The sequence below is a fragment of the Lottia gigantea genome (genome assembly GCF_000327385.1).
Source record: "Lottia gigantea unplaced genomic scaffold LOTGIsca_8, whole genome shotgun sequence".
NCBI classification, from domain to species: Eukaryota; Metazoa; Mollusca; class Gastropoda; family Lottiidae; genus Lottia; species Lottia gigantea.
Window position 1 is genome coordinate 4,054,112 of NW_008710662.1, and position 20,272 is coordinate 4,074,383.

General features: G+C 32.4%; 2 protein-coding genes across 2 annotated transcripts; one reads left to right on the forward strand and one right to left on the reverse strand.

Moving 5' to 3' along the window:
* Positions 1–577: 577 nt before the first annotated feature.
* On the forward strand, positions 578–12,234 carry LOTGIDRAFT_155537 (hypothetical protein; the record flags this gene model as incomplete). Its single annotated transcript, XM_009067082.1, has 15 exons — positions 578–620; positions 2,804–2,861; positions 3,000–3,004; positions 3,636–3,705; positions 3,892–4,015; positions 4,477–4,489; positions 5,338–5,457; positions 5,711–7,455; positions 7,636–7,746; positions 8,519–8,641; positions 9,176–9,271; positions 9,497–9,554; positions 9,774–11,198; positions 11,400–11,455; positions 11,785–12,234. The coding sequence occupies 15 exons, from the start codon at positions 578–580 to the stop codon at positions 12,232–12,234; spliced, it is 4,497 nt and encodes a 1,498-aa protein (XP_009065330.1).
* A 3,971-nt stretch (positions 12,235–16,205) lies between these two features.
* LOTGIDRAFT_211163 (hypothetical protein) lies at positions 16,206–19,014 on the reverse strand (the record flags this gene model as incomplete). The annotated part of the gene is made up of 6 exons (XM_009067083.1): positions 18,097–19,014; positions 17,650–17,870; positions 17,376–17,471; positions 16,953–17,186; positions 16,525–16,645; positions 16,206–16,319 (listed from the first exon to the last, which is right to left on the reverse strand). The coding sequence occupies exons 1-6, from the start codon at positions 19,006–19,008 to the stop codon at positions 16,206–16,208; spliced, it is 1,698 nt and encodes a 565-aa protein (XP_009065331.1). The 5' UTR covers positions 19,009–19,014.
* Positions 19,015–20,272: the final 1,258 nt, after the last annotated feature.

A 20,272-nucleotide genomic window follows, 5' to 3' on the forward strand; every position in this document is an offset into this window, starting at 1 on the left:
TGGGCGAAGAACGAATCGAAACACAGTTTGATAAAGATGACAAATATCCAATTAAATTGTCTTTTGTGGTAACTCTTTGCTAAATTAATAATCATTTCACTTAGGAAATATTTCTGCCTTCAAATGCAGCATTTTTATGAGAGAAATGTAGAGAAAATGCGTTGACAACACGAAGATTGTTGTAGTGTATGAAAGTGACGCTTTGCTGTAATACAATAGTCGCCATTTTATGTCGGCCATCTTCTCTACTCTCTACACTGAGTTAATTGAATATTCAAGATGGAGGCAAAAAATGTAAGACCTTGGGTAGACGGTAGCTGGTTGTTGCAATTTGCAATGAGTGCCCTTTTCTAGCATTTGTTTAATTGGTCCTACTCTACCTTTATAAGCGTTCGGAGGTAATATTTCTTGGAAAATGTAATAATAAAGCTAAATGAGGCTTAAACATTAGTCATATAAGCTATTCATATGTAGTGGGCTATTACATACAAGTAGGCCTATGTTAGGCTTAGAAATAGATTTGCATGTCCCTGGAATGCTGGTGTGAATTGATAGATCGTAAAATATCTGTGTAGATATGGTCTTATTAGATCTGATACGTCATAAAATATATGATGAAAGTAAGTTGCATGTTTATAGGATATCACCCTGTTGCTGATAGTTATTTATGCTTAGATCTACTATAAATTGGCCAGATCTAATCATTATTTAATTGAATAGATAGGTAAAATTTGAACTCATCTCCTATGACTCTGGCAGCAATCTCGATGTGAATCAGTCAAAACATTAGCATGATGTTGTCTTGAATTTATCAAAAATATAACATGAAAGAAAACAATTTCTCTGGAAATTTGTGTCTAACATAATAATAGGCCTATCCTATTGAATTTATCTACAATTATATATAGATAGACAAAGATATGATTTAAACCTATATTTATATTTGTTTATTGGGCTAAGCTTACTTAAGCCGAATATAGATCTGAATCAATCCATACATTAGCACCTGTGATTCCATTAAAATTGAAAAAGAACACATTCTCTACCACAATTCCATTCCATTAAATTTTGCTTATAAGATTCTTCATTTTGAAGAATGATGTGTTTACTTCAGTTGCCTGGGGGTCAGATGATATAATTAGCTGACTGTTAATTGTCATTGCATAAATATTCATATTGAGACCCTTAGATATTGATATAGATATAAATCTTATCAAGATTATTTGTATTTTGTAGCTAATAATCCAAAGATCTTTCATCTTGCCTTGCAGTATAATCAACATTACCCTTAATATAAGGTGAGAAATATTTTACATGCACCTTAAAGGGGACACAATGTTGTCAAATTCTTATTGTCAAAGAAACCTGGTAATCTAATGCATAAGACTTTCACTTTTCTTTTTTTTCTTAGATGAACAGTTTATTTAGCATCAATTAAATGCATGGCTACCTTTTGGTCATTCCACATTTCTTGTAGTCACGTCATAGAGGCTTGATCCAATCTTTGTGAAACTTGGTATGCATGCATTATTGATGATACACTGGTCAATTTCCATTTTGCCAATTATCGTACTATCGGTTTTTGGGTTATACAAAAGCACTGTGTAATCTATCATCAAATGCTGTGTGGTAGTACAGCAAAAAGTTTTCACTTTTAACGACATTCATGGGGAACTGGTCCAAACTAGGTCAAATCTTCTTCAGTACTCATTTGCAGTTTAGTTGGTTTTTAAATCTTGGGTAATTAAATGGGATTAATTGGGTACCCATACCGTAACTAAAGGATGTAAAAATCAATGACTGTTTGAACACTAGACAGCTGCTGTGAGCATGTTACCTAGTCTGCCAAACTAAAGCTATTTCTAAATATTTTTTTCAGCTACCAGTATTACTTTTGATAAAACAAATAATTTTAAATGTATGCTTGTGAACATGATGGAGGTTACAGTTTTCTGGATTTGAGAATCCTATACACATTTTTTACATTTGCCAAATATGAAAATGCCAGATTTAGACTTCAAACTTAACATCGATTAGCGGCAATATATCGTTAGGCATTTCTGAGTGATAATCGTTAAATATAATATTGATATTGACTAAATAAAATAGGGAGACAACTAAAGTGAAAAATAAAGTGAAAGTAATGATACCTGTATTCAATTAATTATATATACATATATAATATAACAAATGTTTGTACTAATTTATTTGGGTATGAGAAAATTCTTATTGATGATTGTTATGATCATATACAATCCATGAAATGGAAGAACATACAAGAATAAAGACTTAAGTTTAGTCTTAGTAGAGTTTATTCTGCAGTATGTGACTGCCTAAAAAATGTTTTTATTATGGTCCCAGGGAGCACTTAACAGAATTAGCAGAGGTTATCTTATTATTATGATAATCGATCGATTTTGAAATGAACTATCGATTATCGTTATTGGTACATGACATAACAGTAATAATCGATTTTTCGATAATCCAATTTAGTTATTTATAGTGCTGAAAACCCAAACCCTTGAGGTTTTAACCATGATAATCAGACCTAAATATTTCACAATATATGTTGAGCTTTTTCACAGGCAAACGTCAAAAAAATATTGAGATCCAATTTGATGGAAAAGTAAGAAATGTGTATGGAATCCTCTAGTATTAAGTTCGCTTTTTCAAATTTATGTTCTTCTATAATGTGGATAAAGAATGTTTATGTTTTCCTTGTGCCATATTTTTTAGTCAAGATATATTCAAATTGCCCTGTGAATGCTAGTTGTACATTCGTACATATTCATTTTAATTTCAGGTTTTAATTTCCATTGCCAAATCTTAGTTGAATCACTGCCTTTCATATCAAATCTCAAGTAAGTGTCTCTGTTATATGAATGTTTTGTGACATGATACGCTCTCTAATGAATTGAGTTAAATATTGATTTGTTTAGTGGATCACATTGGAGCTATACTTTCCAAATATGTATGAGTGTCTTATTATTAATTTACAGTACCGGTATCGCACCTTTTAATGATCATTGTTGAGGAAATAGATTTAGTTTTGAAAAAGTGATTCTCCGGTGAATAATTGTTTTCTTTTATGTTTCCAGATTAAATCAAGTCATTCATGAGGTAAGTTCTCAAACCATATTTTATTCGACTTAAACTGTAATTGTTTCAAATCAAACAAAGGAACATAGTTTCACAGTGATTCTGTCTTATGGATGTTGTTTTATATACCTTGTTTCAATGGATGGCGCAGTTATGAAATTCTGGACCTGTCTAATTGGTGTCATGTGAGAAAATTCATAATTGATCTATACAATTTATGTTAACAGATCTCAAGGGTCCATGCCACATTCTTTCAAGTATTTCCTAGTGATTAGAGTAAGTATTGGTCACTTATATCTATCACTATTCAGAGAAGACTTGAAATTTAAAAGTTCTGCTTTTCATTTAACACCAAAATATAACAGATCCTGAACTGTGTTATCTTTTATCTGACAGTGAACAATTTTGCAAAGCCTCTCCATTACATTTTGTTTATAATGCCAGATAGCTTTCTGAAAAGTTTTAATAGTATTTTAATTGCTGGTTATATAGATTATTACTCAAAATTTAAATAGTAAAGTAATTGTGTTTTTCAGGTAGTATCTATAGATGTTTGATTAATGCAAATATAATATATATCTTAATTATTGGTTGTGTGTTTGTAAGGTATGTATTTTGAATTTTATTATTTATATCTGAATTCTTTTTTAAAAATTTGTGAAAAGATGAGATTATGTTTTAATTTAAGGCATACAATTTCTTTGACTTTCGCTTAAAATTTTTTACATTTATTACCAATTTTATGGTCATTGGTCAGTCTATTTTATATTGACTGAATTTTTTATGTTTCAGATTGCATTCCAAAGAAAGGCAATTCAATTTACGGCTGATCATAATTTTAAAGTGCCTGAGCTCTCAGGAAATGGGAGTCATTTATTCCTTCCAAATCAAGGGAGGTAAAGCATTATTAAAGCTGGTAAGTAGGGACCTAGACCCTATTATCTTCAGATTTCTTTTAATGATTTTAATAATTATATTTTGTCATTACTTCTAATGAATAATGTTAAGTCCAAGCCCTTTATTTTAAACACTGAGTCCTTTTAAAGGTGTGTAAAATGTGTTCTCATTTTGTTGATTTTGGGAATATATGTCATAACAATAGCATAAACAAATCTTGATCTCACTTTTGTACTTTTACAATTATCTTAAAGTTATCAAATGTTTATGAAGTTTTGTATTTCTCAATATTTAATTCCACCCTCATGACAAAATGTTTTATCTTACGATCAATAAGCTTTTCTTACTGTGTTATGAGTAAAATTTTTTTTTTTCAGAATTGAACAAATCTAGTGATCAATTGCAAGTAGAGTAATTGGCTACTTGCTAAAGCAACGAAATTTCTATTGAACGAGAGTATTTTTAAATTTTAAAGTGTAGATAATGCAACAGGGTAAGTTTGATAGTTTTGCTAAATTAGGGGCATGACATTCTTATTTTCTCTCTTCCATTAACAGGCAGTATCTAGGATCATAGTTGTATTTGATGTGCTTGCTTCTCTTATTGTTTTTGTTCATGTTCTTGTGTCATGCAATTACAATGAAACATGAGAGTTGAGAATTTTAACTTGCAAAGAGTCTACATACTTCCAGATAATAAAGGGAGCCACGGTGGCTCAGTGAGTAAGACACTTGCTCTCTAACCTGAAGGTCAAGGGTTCAATCATGGCATAGGTCGTTAATATCTTCAAATTTTTCAACCCAGATTCCCCCTGTCAGTGATGCACGTAAGAGGGGCTGACATGGAAAAAGCGTCTAGTCGTTCAATCGAGGCCCCGTGTGCTACAGGCTGTGCATGTTTAAGATCTCTTGACAGTTGGAAATCGAAAAAGAGCAGGCTAATGCCGCTGTCCTCAAATTCCCTCATGGCACCCTGCATGGCGTTGCCCGTCTTCATTAGACACAAGGTGCAGAAAAGTAGGACGTAAAACTCGATCCATTTCGTTTTTTCTAAACAATAAACATATCAGTTAAAAGCAAACTTCCCTTACCGAGTTATGGTAATGTTCACTAGAAATCGAAATGGTTGTAAATTTGTTAGTGTTTAGATTGGAACTTTTAACAATGCAAATATATAAGGTACTTTGTTTGCAGGATTAGTGAACAGTAGAAAATAGAAGAAACAAATCAACTTCTACCATTTTCAACTTTATCAGTTATCCTGCTTGTCTATATGCTCCTTAAAACTTGTCTTTGCTCATTGTAATTGCTTTTTCTGTAGCTGAAAAATTTCTGTTTGTAGCTGGATCAACAGTAGATAGTCATTGGGCAGCAGGTGGAGGTGATAATCATAACAGTTGGGGAGAAGATGGTGGGTGGAGTCAGGGACCAAAGGTTACGGGTAGTGGCTGGACAGACACAGGTGTGTAACTTTTATTTCTTTGCATACTTTATTTGGCTAGTGTCACATATGTACCTTAATTATCTCTGAAAAAAAATATCCCAGAAATGAAAGTCATTGTCAATTGAAAACATGACTAACAAACTTTTAACAGGGCAATTGTTCATTTCCTTTTTCACTGGTATCTACAGATTGTTTCAAAGATTGTGCATTCAGAAAGATCATTAAGACTACTGAATGACCTCTTCTAAACAAATCGAATTATCTGTTGTAGGTCCATCTGAAAACGGCCAGGATATAGGCACTTGGCACAACCCACAACGTTCTGATCAGAATTGGAGTCAAACTACTAACAGTGTTATTGTTGATTCTACTGATAAAGAAGCTTGGCCATCAATTAGGCCAGGTGAAACTGTCTCAGACTCGTGTGATGATATTTCTTCAGCTAATCAATCCACTGTGATAACCAGCTCAACTAATCAAGGGCAAAATATTAACCTTTCAAACGTGTCTAGTGCCATGCAGAGTCAAAGTGCTTCCAGTCCATGGGGCGCACCATCCACATTCAGTGGTATTGAATCAAATCCTTGGGGGTCAGGAAACTCCCCTAGTCCCTCCGCATCCAACCAAAATTCCTTAGGTTGGACCTCATCTAATCCGCATCCAAGTCTTTCTGTGAACAACCAAGGACATAATATGCAAACTGGTACCAGTTCTGCTGGTAGTGATAATATATCAATTAGTAAAAACTTAAACCCATCGTTATCATTAGGATGGGCATCCACCACCCAAGGGCAGGGTGTACATCGACCACAGAATTCCATGCAATTACCAACCTCAAACGGCAACAGTGTGCATGGTATGTTGCCTAGCATAAGTGGTGCTCAACAAAGTGGACCTGCAGTAGGCTCAAGCAGAAGTACTTCAAATCCATGGCCAAGTAGCTCATTTGGAGAACTCTCCAACTTTTCTAAGTCAAATGATTCTGGTTGGAGTACTTCTAATGCTGTAATGAATAATGGGGCAAGTGCTGGAAAGGACAGTCGTGGCAATAATGAACCCAATACTGATTCAGGATCAAGTGTTTGGGGTAAATCTAGCGGTTTTGGTGCCTCTGGTTGGGATCAAAATCCTAGCAACAATAAACCACCAGTATCAGGATCTCAATGGGAGAATGGTAATACAAAGTCACAGTGGGGTGAAAACCCAAGTGGTGCTGCAAAAAGTCAGGGAACAGGCAATAATCCAGAGCAGCTGTCATGGGCTCAAGCTGCATGTAAAGGCCTTCCACCAACTAGTAATTCAGGTAATGATAAAATTATCCCAGAGCAACCAGTTTCTCAGCAAACATTGGAAATGGCACGTGTCATAGATTGTCATGATGGCTGGGGAAGAAAACCTGTGTGCCAGAATTCGTCCTGGGATTTAGAAGTTGCTAAATCTTCTCAGACACCTAGAGTAGATGATGGTGGGGCAGCTAATGTATGGGATAATAATAATGGAACAGCGATATGGGAATCTTCAAGAGATAATCAGAATAGAGTTCCTGGAGGTTGGAATGGGGCAACAAGTGGTCCCCAGTGGAACAAAGACAAAGAATCAAATCAATGGAGTGGTCCTGGTGGTGGGGGATCAGAAAATAATCCGATGAGCGGAGGAGGTGGTTCTGAAGGATCAATTGGGAATTGGAATGTTCCAGACACTACAAATCCAAATGTATGGGGAGGCAAGACAGAGACTGGTTCGTGGAAAGATACCTCCTCTTGGGAAGATACTAGACAGCAAGATGGCACAGCTCATTGGGCTGGAGGTGAAATGGTGAAACCTAAGTCATGGAGTAGTACACCAAGTACTCCTTCTACACCTATTACACCTGGTATTATACAGAAAGAAGACTGGAATAAGGGTGTCAATCAAGTGAATGCACCGGGCAGCCGACCTGGTGGATGGGGTAATCCCTCTAATAGTGACAGAGTTGATGATGGTACCAGTATTTGGGCTGGTAATGCTCAACACCAGGTAAACAAATCACTGGTAATTAATCTTGCTTCTGATTTTTCAATTATTCACAAATCTGATTTCGTCAAATTTTTTACTGAATTATGCAAAATATATAGATATTGAAATGCTTACTGATGTCTTAATGATGATTAGTGTGTGACTTCAATTGTCTTAGTCTGTTCTTTTATTATTTTATAGGCAAGAGCTAGTGGATGGGGTGATACTGGTAGTCAATGGAATCCAACTGTTGGTGCTAAAAGTAAAAGTAGTTGGGATGAAGGAGACAGTTGGAATTCTGCTAACAGAAAGGTTTGTTTGCACTCTGTGTTTTTCATGCTTGTGTTATGGGTTATGTGTAATGCAATGCTCCTGGTTTGGTTGCTGCTTTCTCACATTATTGTCTTGTGAAATTTCTTGGGTTGTCTTTTAAAAAATTTGAGTTTTCCCTTTTCTATTAATGTTACTTTCGTTAGATATGTTTCTTTATTTCTTTTCTACAGACTCACAGTACTTCTCTAACCTAAAAATAAAAATCAACTTTGGTCCGAGACCATAATAGTTTTTCAAGCAAAACTAGAGATTGTTTCTGTACTGTTATTTCTAGGTGATACCCTATTATAAAGACTAAATTGAAGGCAAATATTGAATTAGAACTCTTACTATATTCAACCATTTTTTATAAGAAAGTAATTTTTATTTTACTTGAACTTTGTTGTTTACTTCTTTATTCAGGATTAAGCTACTTTTGCATGCCAAATCTAATATTCAATCAATACTTACTTCTTTATTTCTTTATATTGATAATACAATTCTTGGTCATGAAAGTGACTTCACATTGTATTTTATCATGAAAGAAAATTTTTTTCTTTAACTTTCTCAGAAACCTAATTGTTGAATTGTCTGTCCTCTTGATGAAATGTCTAAATGAATGATGGAAACTTCTAGTCATAATAACTAACTTTACCTAATAGTAACATGTAATATAATAAGATAAGCACTGTGTGTCTGTAGAATTAGAATGTTACGTTATTATTACATTATTTGTATGTGTGATTGAGAGTGACCCGACCTATGTTTACAGCCAGACTGGACTGATGATAGAGGTGGCTGGGGGTGTGTAGATGTAGGCTATTGGAATGATGTTCCAAATGAAAATAGTACATGGAGTAGTGCATCAGGCTGGAAAAACAAACAAGCGGTGAAGGTATTATCAGCGTTCAAAATGATGCTGGCACTTGATTTCAATGTTTTACCCATTCACTTTGTTGGTCAATTTCCATTGTTGTAATGTTTACATGTAACCAACTGAATTATTATATACTTTATTTTATTTCAATTGCACTGTACACAAATTAAATGCTTTGTTGGCTTATATTAATGTCTGAATATAGTTGTAGAAACACCTAATTGATTTGAATGCATTTTACTAATTATTAGATTTAGAGAGTTATAAATGTTATAGTACCAATTGTTATATACAGGGGCTTGTCTTTTAGTTAGTACAATGAGTAATTGAACTTAAACTGCAAGTTTTCAGGTTAAGTTTTTCATAATCAATCGAATTGAATGAAGTTGTAAGAGATATCAGTTTTTAGGAATGGGTATTTTTTTTGTTTGTTAACTTTGTTAAAATTCATTTAGTTATGAAATGTATTTACCTGTGTAAATTTGACTTAAATTCTATTTGATATATTATTATGATAATTCTCTATAAATATTAACGATTATATAATTTCAGATGCCTGCCAATAAATTTCCCCCATCAGTTGGATTTCATCCAAACAATCAAATGCGAGTTCGATTATTAGAACAACTTGTATCAATGGGCTTTAAAGTAAGTTTCTAAACATTTTTTAATCATAGTATTTAGTAGCAAATAAACTCCATTCAATTCATTTTGTTTAACATGGAACTATATGCTAGAATTTTGCAGGTATTAGACAACTGAAAACTTCTTAAACATCTAGTTACAGAGGTTTATGAAAAGAACTCAACTCTATAAGGTACAATAAATACCTCTACTTTTGTTTTAATCAAAGATTATATCTTATTATTTCAGAAAGAAGATGCCCAAAATGCTCTGATTAGCAATAATATGAACTATGAAGGAGCGCTAGGTATGATCTGTCTTCAGTTTTAATCATCATTTACTACAATCTAATAATGTTGATTTAGTACAGTTTAGTTTCTATGGTAGTTTTTCTACCCTTTAAGTACGATAAGATATCAAAAGCCTTATTAGTATGTTAATTTACATCAATTGGTAAACTTACATTCTCCCATATATCAATGACAACTGATATGCTCTCATTGAAATATATTTTTGTTTATTTCAGCTGAACTAGCAAATACTGCTAAGAAAGATAATGATATGGATGTGTTTCACGCCAAAACCAAACCTGGAATATTACCTGATAGTGGGCTCAACAACATATCAGAGAATCATTTGGAGAGCAATCCACATGTGCCTAACTTTCCCGTGCAAAATACTCCTTTTCAAAATGCTCAAGTACCAAATCAGCCATTTATGTCCATGTATGATCAGTCCAAACTTGGTAATACATTGCCAACGTCTAGTCCAAATCCAATGAACTCCAGTATTAATCCTGCATTACAACCAAAATTCATGCCACAACAGAAGTTACCACAGCTTCAACAAGCACCGTCTTTAAGTCCCACCCAGGGCCCTATGACACGTAGTCAAGCACCTGATCTTAATTCCACACACTTTCAGATGTTCAGACAACAGTTGTTAAAACAATTGAATATGGCAGTACAGTCAGGCCTAATAAGTCCTCAATTACTAGTCGCCCAACCATTACCCCGTAATATACTTCAACTCTTACAACAACTACTAGAATGTCAAAACTTCCTACAACAACTTATCAAACAACAAGTTATGGTGCAGAAAAACAAAGGGATGCAACCAAATCAACAACTTAATACACCTATGATAGCAAAGATCAAACAACAAATACTGAACATTCAAAAACAGATCTCACAGGCTGAAGCCCAAATTAAACCTTCACAGCCACAAAACCAAGATGTAGTGTCCATGATACAAACTGAGTTGAACAGTTTATCCATAAATAATTCAACAATGACTCCTCCACAACCTCAATCTAGATTAAACCAATGGAAGACTGGAAATGGTGACAATGATGCTGATAACCTCAATAAAGCTGTTGGTAGTAAACCAATGCATCAATCTCAATCATCTCCTAACCTGGGTCGATTTGATGAGCTCAGTGGTTTAAATATATCAGGTGATACGACTTGGTCAACACATGCTTCATCCACCTCGCAGAATTGGCCATCCACCTCAGAGGGAACCACAATTCAAGCGGATTCAAAACCTAGCATGGATAACAAAGAATCTCTTAATTTAGCTACTTTAACTGACGTTATTCCAGAATTTATTCCAGGCAAACCATGGCAAGGTTTCAGTAACAAGAATGTTGAAGATGATCCACATATTACTCCAGGAAGTTTTCAACGCTCATTCAGTGTTAATGTTGTTAAAGATGATGCTTTAGACAACTTATCTGCTCAAAAGAATATGACTTCATCAGATTGGAGTAAGAGCACCAATTCCAAGAACTGGTCAATTGGAGAAGTAGGTGGAACTGATTGGAATAGTGGAATACATGGTACCAGTGGTAGACAACCTCCTGGCTTATCTTTACAAGGCAATAAAACCAACAACTGGCAACGTCAAAACTCATGGGCTGGTCGCACAGATAACTCAGCCTTTACACCAGGTAGGTTATTGACCACTGAAACTTTTCAGATCTTATCTATTCTATTGAAATTCAGATCAAATATGTTGACATGTAGGTTTTTGCTTCAAAGTTGCATTGTTTTGGTTTTATCATCATACTATAATTACTGTGTAAAGTATTGTATAGTTATTAGTAATGATCCAATACTAAAGAAGTATATGTTATGTTATTAAATTTCAGTTGGTAATTGGGATAAGAAAGCGCACAGAATAATTATCAAGAATATATCCCAACAAGTAAGTTATTGTCTATATTGGTTATTACTGCTATTTGCTTCATTATCTCCCTGGAAATTGGAAACATCAATAAATTTAAATGATTCAAGTCAATGTGCCCTGAAACATTTTTTTACAGGACAATAATGTGGACATACAATGTCCAAAGATGTTCTGCATTGTGTCTATAGACATTAGTTTCAAACTTTATAGGCAATCGTACCTTGACATGCCTATGAGAATAATGATATTGCATGTAATCCATGACAGAAAGTCCTAAGAGAAACATATTGAGATCTGAATAACCGTAAACTTAGTTTTCAAGTAATGGCAGTCTCTCTCTGTTTCAGACTGATGGAAATTTACTAAGAACATTGTGCCTACAACATGGTTCATTAACTGGTTTTCAACCAATACCACAAATAGGATGTGTAATTGTTTCCTACTCAACTAAAGAAGATGCTATGAAGGCTCAAAGAGCTTTGAATTCTCTACCTATCAACAATTCAACATTATATGCTGATTTTATTAGTGAAGAAGATGTTGAACGACTTGCTAGCAATTCAACAATTTCAATGAATTTATCAACTACTAGTCAGTGGTCACAAAATCACCATCAACAGCCACAGCAGCAACAACTTAATGTTGGTGGTAATTCTAGTTCAACCTGGTCCACAACCCCAACCCCTTACTTACCTACATCTGGTAGTGGTAATATGTGGAGTTCAGGTTTATGGGGTGCAACAGCAGATGATCACAACTCCAACCCTCTCAATATTCTAGGAGGACAATCTATGTAATCAGCATAGGTAACTCCATAACTTATGATCTCTTATTATGTATTACTAACTTATATCTTTTGATTGCTACAAGAAATAGAGACAAAATGGCTTGTTTTCTTTTCTTTCTTCAAGTATACTTATTAGATTTCAAAGAACCTCCAAAAAAAAATTGAATCAGTATTTATAAATTATTTTTTACGTAAAAAAAAATTGAGGTTCTTTAAAATCTTGTTATCGTTTTGTTTATTGTTATGTGCCAAAGTTGATTGGAGTAAGTTTTAATGAAACATGCTATTTACAGTAGCTTTATAGCATGAAGTGTTGTTAGATCTTAATTTAATATATAAAATCAAAGAAAAATATATATCAAAGGTGCCTCTATTTCTTCAAGCAATTAAATGATATTAGTTTGGAAAACCTTTATGGGTTTATTAGATGTGCTTAATATAAATGTGTTCCAAAGACGATATTAGCACGAAAAAGACTGGTCAACTACCCAAAGTGCATGCAAATTTGGTGCTCAATGCTTCTAAGAAGTATAGCACTGATTTTTATTTTTTTATACTTCCACATGAAGTATTCAGTCTTTCAGATGTCAAATTGTCTTGTCAGATGGGTCGACCAGTTTTACTGTGTAGAATGTCCATTTTGGAAAAGGTATTTGAGCCTTGATACAATTAAACCTCATAAGTGAAAAGTGAGAAATATGAAAAAAGAAAAAAAAAATCACATAGAAATATATATAGATATTATTATATATTAATATTACAAATTGTATAGTCTATTCATGACTAATTTCCAAATAATTAATATTTGTATTGCAGGAAATATTGCAAAAATTGTTTTCCTTTTTTTGTTTATTATGGTCATATATGACAATGAATCATGGTGTAATATGTTTTTGTTCTCACGTTTAATATTGGAATCTGTTGAATATTAGGACAATCCTCTGTGATAATGAAATTTCTCATTTTGTGTGTATGTTGTCCAATGTGTGAATCAGGTTATAGAAGTGCATTCTAGTGCTGTTCAATAATTAATTCTTCCAAGAAATAAAATAGTAAAAAAAAAGAGGAGCATTCTAATACTGTTGTATAGATGAAATGAATGGTTAGATTGCCCCCACCCTGTCGATTTATTAACTGCTGTATTGTCTGTAATAGTATTTTTCCCGCCCAGATTTGGACTTGATGCTAACCTCTTCTATGCTGTTGTGATCGGTGTCAATTTACAAAATTGTGTCGTAAATTTTAATCATTTGTTGTTCCATTGTCTGGGCTGTGAAATTTTTGATTAATGGCGCTATAAACCTCATGATGGCCATTTCATATTTTAATCTTTCCTAAAAATGCAGTATAGTGCAAGATTAAAGCATTCTGTGATGTTTTTTATTATAAGCAGGGCACAAAGTGTTCTAATAGTGCTGCTATTACAGACAGTATAGATTAATATATTAATTATTATTATAAATATATAACTATGCCTCTGTGTTTTCCACACTCAGTACTTACTGCATTTGTTTGTAACCAAAATGAGATAATAGAGCCATCACAATCTGCCAAAGCACCATTTATTCTAGGATTGGGCAGCCTTTTATCAGTAAAGTGATAGATTTTTTTTTGACATGACATATGTATATTGTACTTGTAGCTTGCTTTGAATTGTATTCTGAATAAAGTCTTTATTCATTCAAATTGTGACTTTCCTTTCTGGCATTTAGAAATTTCTGAACCATTTGAAGAGACCGATCACTAAAATCTCACTATATTTCATAGATGTAGATAAGCATGGTATACAGGGACTGCACATTTATTTGTAGTTAAAAAGCCTTATGGCCAAATTAAGGTGTATCCAGCAACATTGCCTTCTTCAACTGACACATTGATCTACAAGAGTCATCTCAAGGCATAAAAATAAATCAACTTGACGTGCTAGTGAATAGAATGTTTTAAAGGGATTGTAAAGAGGTTTTCTTAATTTTTGTGTTTCTGGGAAACGGATAGCATCAATAGCACAAATTCAGAAGTGTGAATTTTTTGTGATGTTTTATGACATCACAAAGAGCCTTATGTGTTCAAGCATTGGTGGCATTATCAAACACTTAGTTTGTGGTGGATTTGCAGGAACCACAGATGTTTGTTTGAAAATTGAAATGGTGCAAATTGATGCTATCAGTGTCCCTGATAAGCATAACTTTTTTTAGAAAACCTCTTTACAATCCCTTTAATGTGCCAGTCTATATTCTACGAAGTCATGAAATGGGTATAATGTCAATCTGCATCTTTCATGACTCATATCAGGCTAGTCAACACAGTACATTCAGGAGAGAATCAATAAGATTATTTCAAGAATAATATATTTTTAACAACATCTGTTAAACTATTCATTAGAAAACAAAACATATTACTTATAATCAAAACTAGAACCTAAATAAATACAAAATAGAATCTCTCTAGAACACTAAACATCATAGTCACTTCAGTTTAAATATAGTGTTACATATTTGTTATTTAATTAAGCAAGTCAAATTAAATTTTACCAGACATGCAACACAAATTATACTATAAGAATTTTCTTTAAATGCAATCATAACTTTCTTTTGATATTTTTAACACTACATTCTATGTAGACACTAACAACAACAAAATATTAATTCTAAACTAAAAAAGTATACCAGTCTTTCATATTAAGAACAGCTTAAAATTATAGCAATCAATTCAAAAACATCTTCACTAAAACATATAGTAAATACAAACCATTCAAAGAGCATAAAAACAAAGACTTTTTAAATATAGAGGAAGAACAGATACAATACTGCAAATATGGCAATTTGTTTTATCATTTGCGACAGAAATCAAAATATTTTTGTTTTAATTCTCTTGTCCACACTTTAATAATGACAACTTAAAAGAAAGAAAACTTAACAGGCAGGGTAGCATTTAGCCTACACTGCAGAAAAAAGCACAATCAATAAATTCATTACATTATGATTATTTTTTCTTATCACTATCAAAATATCATACAGTTCTTGTTCTTATGTACGTTTCTCAATTTTATCATCCACTCTTGTCCTATGACAGAAATATCAACCTGCAGAAGTCTCTGACAAGAAACTTTCAAAAGTTTAGTCATGCAAATATGATTGAAGAACACAAATAGTTCAACAAATGACGATCTTTAGATTGTTCAATGATGGGTAATTAGGCCTTGTTCCAAAAAAAATCTTATGATTAATTTTGTCATAAGTATGGCATTTCTCAATGCAACATTCGACACTAAAACAAATTCTCATCTTAAGAATTTTTGTGGAACAGGGGCCAGGTCCAATTTTCTATCATAAGTTATTGTGCACACATATTTATACAAGCAACTCACAAAACAACAAATCACTCAATATATCACATTGAATACCGGTAATCATTGGCAACTAAAATAGCACTATTACAATAATTAGCATTATGACATAATTGGGCCTAGATAATTAAGGCAACGAGGCATTCCATGTAAGGAAAGAACAACAGTTATTTCTCTAAATGAGAAAACTGCACAACAATTATAATATTTAATAGGTTAAATTATTCTCATTCCTTTCTTATATTTTCAATTTGTTTAAGATATTAATACATTTATTCAGTAATTCATTCTCTAGCAATGATTGTTACAGAAAGGAGTCAGATTTAAAGAGATTATAAGAAAGGTTTTCTAAACTTTGTATGTTAATAGGGTACACTTATAGGTTTCATAGTCATCAACTTGACTTCATTGACGAGATTATGACATGACTATCATCAATTACTATAGTGACGCAATATTTGACTGTTGTCAAAACTGGATATTAGATTGGTTAAATCGAAGCTATAGGTGTACCCAATACTCAATACAAATACTAGAGAACCTCTTAGTAATCCCTTTAAAGGTGTCTTTAACATTCCATCGAATTTAAATTGGTACAAAACATAATTCCTATGTATTGATTAATATGGTAAAATTTATACTGCTGTACTACTCTGTGAATGTGGTATATCTGGTATAACATCACTTGGTATTCCTGGTAATAATATAGGTATAACCAAATCATCCATATTGGGCATCACAAAAACACGCTGAAATATCAAATTATTGATTGAATATAAAACAACAAAATTTTATCAACCTTTAAATAACAGCACCTGGATAAGTCACTGCTACCTCTTTCATACATTTGATCAAAAATACAACTTTGATTATATACTTATCACACGAAAATACTATAAATGTCCAATTCGTCATTGTTAATAGATCATAACTTAAATATATTATTATTGTTACCTGAAATTCTGTAGATAATTTTTTTTCAATCCATTCTGTTATGTGTGATATATTTACTTGTCTTTCTCCTACTTTTGGTTTAGCAGATAATGATAATATTGGATTTCCACGGAATCCATACCTACACAAAAAACATATCTCTGTCAGAAAAACTTTAAGAAAATATACCAAACTAGGTTAACATGCTCTTTACTAAGAATTTAGCCCCTTTACTGAAAGAAAGACAATATTTATGGTAAAATGCTGAGAAAATCTCCCTTTTCTTGGGAAAATGCTGTCCTTAAGTCTAAAATCAATGTCAGATATTTGGATATTCAATTAGACAAGTAATATCAAAAGTCTTTTACTGTAAAATTAAAGAAATAAAAACATTTTTATGATACGAGATCCATGTTACTGGAAAAAATCTAAACCTGAACTAAACTAACCATAGTCTATCTGTTGGTGGTGGTGGTATATTTAAGGCTAGACGACCTGTTAAATTATTGAGTTCCACAGTTAATTCTAAAGGTGTATTAGACACTCCTTCCATAGCTTTCTTTATATATTTATACTCATAAGCTTGTTGAAAATACTTTGAATTAGCTATCTTATCAATATATTTTAGTACTTTTTTACCAGCTCCCCCTGATGACCTGTGAAAAGAGAATTGTTTAGAAAACCTACTTGAAATAAGGAGAAAAAGAAAACAAGACATTCTTGTTTTTAACAAAAATATAATTGATACTCTAACAGATATTTGTTGAATGTTATTTTATATCACAAGATGTGCATACATCATTCTTAAACTCCTTATATTCTTTGAAGATTGAGAGTAACAATTTATATATAAAAAAAATTGAAAAAATTACCCATCATTAGCTGTATCTTGACTTTCTTCATCTTCATCTGTAGATGATTCAGCACTATCTTCTTCATTAGAATCTGTTACAGGTGAATGATAAGTACTGAAGTAAAATAACATACAACTATTATTGGAAATTTAAAAAAATGGATCAATGGATCAGTGTGAAGCTCATGTGTAAAAACATTAAAATATATTTAGATGACTATATAATGCCTTTCAATTCATACAAAATACTTTACACATTATGCAATTCATTTTCAAAGGGCTATATTATTTACCCAGAATCATCTTTATGTAATTTTTCATCAGATTTCTTCTGTAATTTCATCAAGTTTATTTTTGTTTCCATTGTCATGTAAAAACCTCCATTATAGACAATATCTAGATCTATCCACAAACCCTGCTCATCAATATAGGGTTTACCAGCTCTTCTAATACTAGGTACTTCATATCCCATTTCTGTATGTGTGACCTTCAATTCTTCTATAAAATATGGCACCTACATAACAAAAAGGAAAAATCATTAAGGTTTCACAATGATGTTTACATGTATGTAAGTGAAGTTTAGAGTTTAGTAAAGATATTTGACATCCTGAGACAATTCAAAACACAAATATGAGATTTTAACCATCCAACTTTAAGGTAGCATCAGCAAAAATTAACATAAAATATGTGTGGTTTGTGTAATTTCTTTTTTTTCGTCTTTTTTGGCAAGCTCAACTTACATGAATTTTACTTAGTTTCTTCTGCAATTTCTCTCTTATTTTTTCAGACCACCACTCATCTTGTAACAAATCCCAAAAACATCTTCCAACTAACGAATTCAACCAAATCAACTGAGGATCACAGACAAGGGAACCAGTGACTTGTCTGATATCACTTGAATCGTGCTTAAAATGGCTAGATTTGGATGTGGCTGACTCCTTTAGTTCTTTTTCAGATGGCATTAATCTCCCCATATATTCAGCGAAAGCTTGAAGATTGACTGGATTGTCATCACTGGTTGTATTAGAAGTAGTTGTCTGTGAAGGACTAGGTGGTTGATCAGGTTGAGACGAAATGGAAGAAATAGAATCATTTGAACTCTGTCTTTTATGTTTTAAACTAGAAGTGGAAGGATTTCGAGACATTCTGGAGGTTATACTTAGAGCCTTATAAATATCTAATATATGATTTTGTAATGGTTTACCATGCGAGGCAGCTTGAAGCCTCTTAAACCATACCTCTTTCTCCCAACCAGTTCTCGCAAATAAATATAAAATATTAGATGAACACTTGTCTTCTGTGATAATTTCAAAATCAGAATCATCATCAGTACTTTTCTTACTATCATTACTCTTGGTTTTTACAACAGGTAATTTCTCCTGGTCTAAGGCTATACAAATTGGATATTTTTTACTCCAAACTCTTTTTTTGACAAGGCCTGGTGGCATTAGAAAAATACGGCTACTTTTTAATTCTAGATGACGTTGGTGTATAAATTTAGGAGGAGGTAATATCTCGTCCCACAGAGCACGTCTAGGCATATTAGTTTTAGGTCTTTGTAAACGTAAATGAGTTCCTTCTAAGACAACATATACAGAATGTGTTTGATTGAGATGATAGTCATCAGGATTATACTCTAATATCTCATTCATCCAACCCTAAAAAAAAAAAATAATAAAACTATAAGGCATGATTAAAGCTTCAACTTCGTTGAATCATATAACAAACAAAGAAGATAAAAAGTTCAAAGATCAAAAACGTTGTAAATATATATCCCTGAAAATATTTCTAAAATATGCTATTTATATCTATGTATCTACTCAAACTTATTTTATTTTAAAAGGGTTAATTAAAAATGGAGAATACTATAACTAATTTTCAATTGAACAGTTTGACCTAGTTTTGGTGACTTTATAATGTCCCAATATTAATAGTCAAATACTTTAGAATATGTACAATATGACATATTTCTCCACAATTAAAATTTTTATTATACTAAAATCTGTTTAATTTTTTGGATTTTTTTATTTTACTTAAATCTGTTTAATTTTTTGGATTTTTTTATTTTACTTAAATCTGTTTAATTTTTTGGATTTTTTTATTTTACTTAAATCTGTTTAATTTTTTGGATTTTTTTATTTTACTTAAATCTGTTTAATTTTTTGGGATTTTTTGCAACTTTCAGACGCGTTGAGGGACACATTTTTGGTTTTTAGTTTTCACAAATTTGAACAAAACAATTTTTCGACCTAAAAAAAAAATTTCTCTTTAAGATACTTCATTTTGACAAAGGATAAAGGGTTAAAAATTCTTTTACTCTAATAGTTTCTTATGTGGTTTTTGGAGAGGTAATAAAACAATATACCTTATAAACACCACTTTCTTTAGTTGGTTCTTTCATACGAGGTATTTCCATTGGTGGTAATTTATGTATTGGTGTCAATTCTACTGTTTCTTTTGGTAATGGTGCTTGTATTACCCATAAATATGCACTCCAACCACCAAAAGATAAAATAACTCCAATCACTAGTCCACTTACAAATGATGGCATTGGTAAAATTAAAAATGCTACTAAAACAATGCCTATAGAAATAATTTTCTGCCATGGCACCCTTATGTCTTGACTATTTTGTCTAGATAATTTATTATTAGCACTAGATGATTTTGTACCATTATTATCTTCATCTGATATAATCTTCTTTTCCATATTTGATGATGAAAACTCCCTTTGTACCTCTTCCTCTTCTTCTGGTGTTGATATTAACTTAGACATTGAAACTGTGGCTGATGATTTAGGTTTATTCTTTTTACCCAGTTTTTTGGACTTGGTATGAGCTGCTGTACCACGAAGACAAATACCAACATCTCCTGAGATATCTTCCAGCGTCTCATCACCAAAATAACTTTCAACAACCT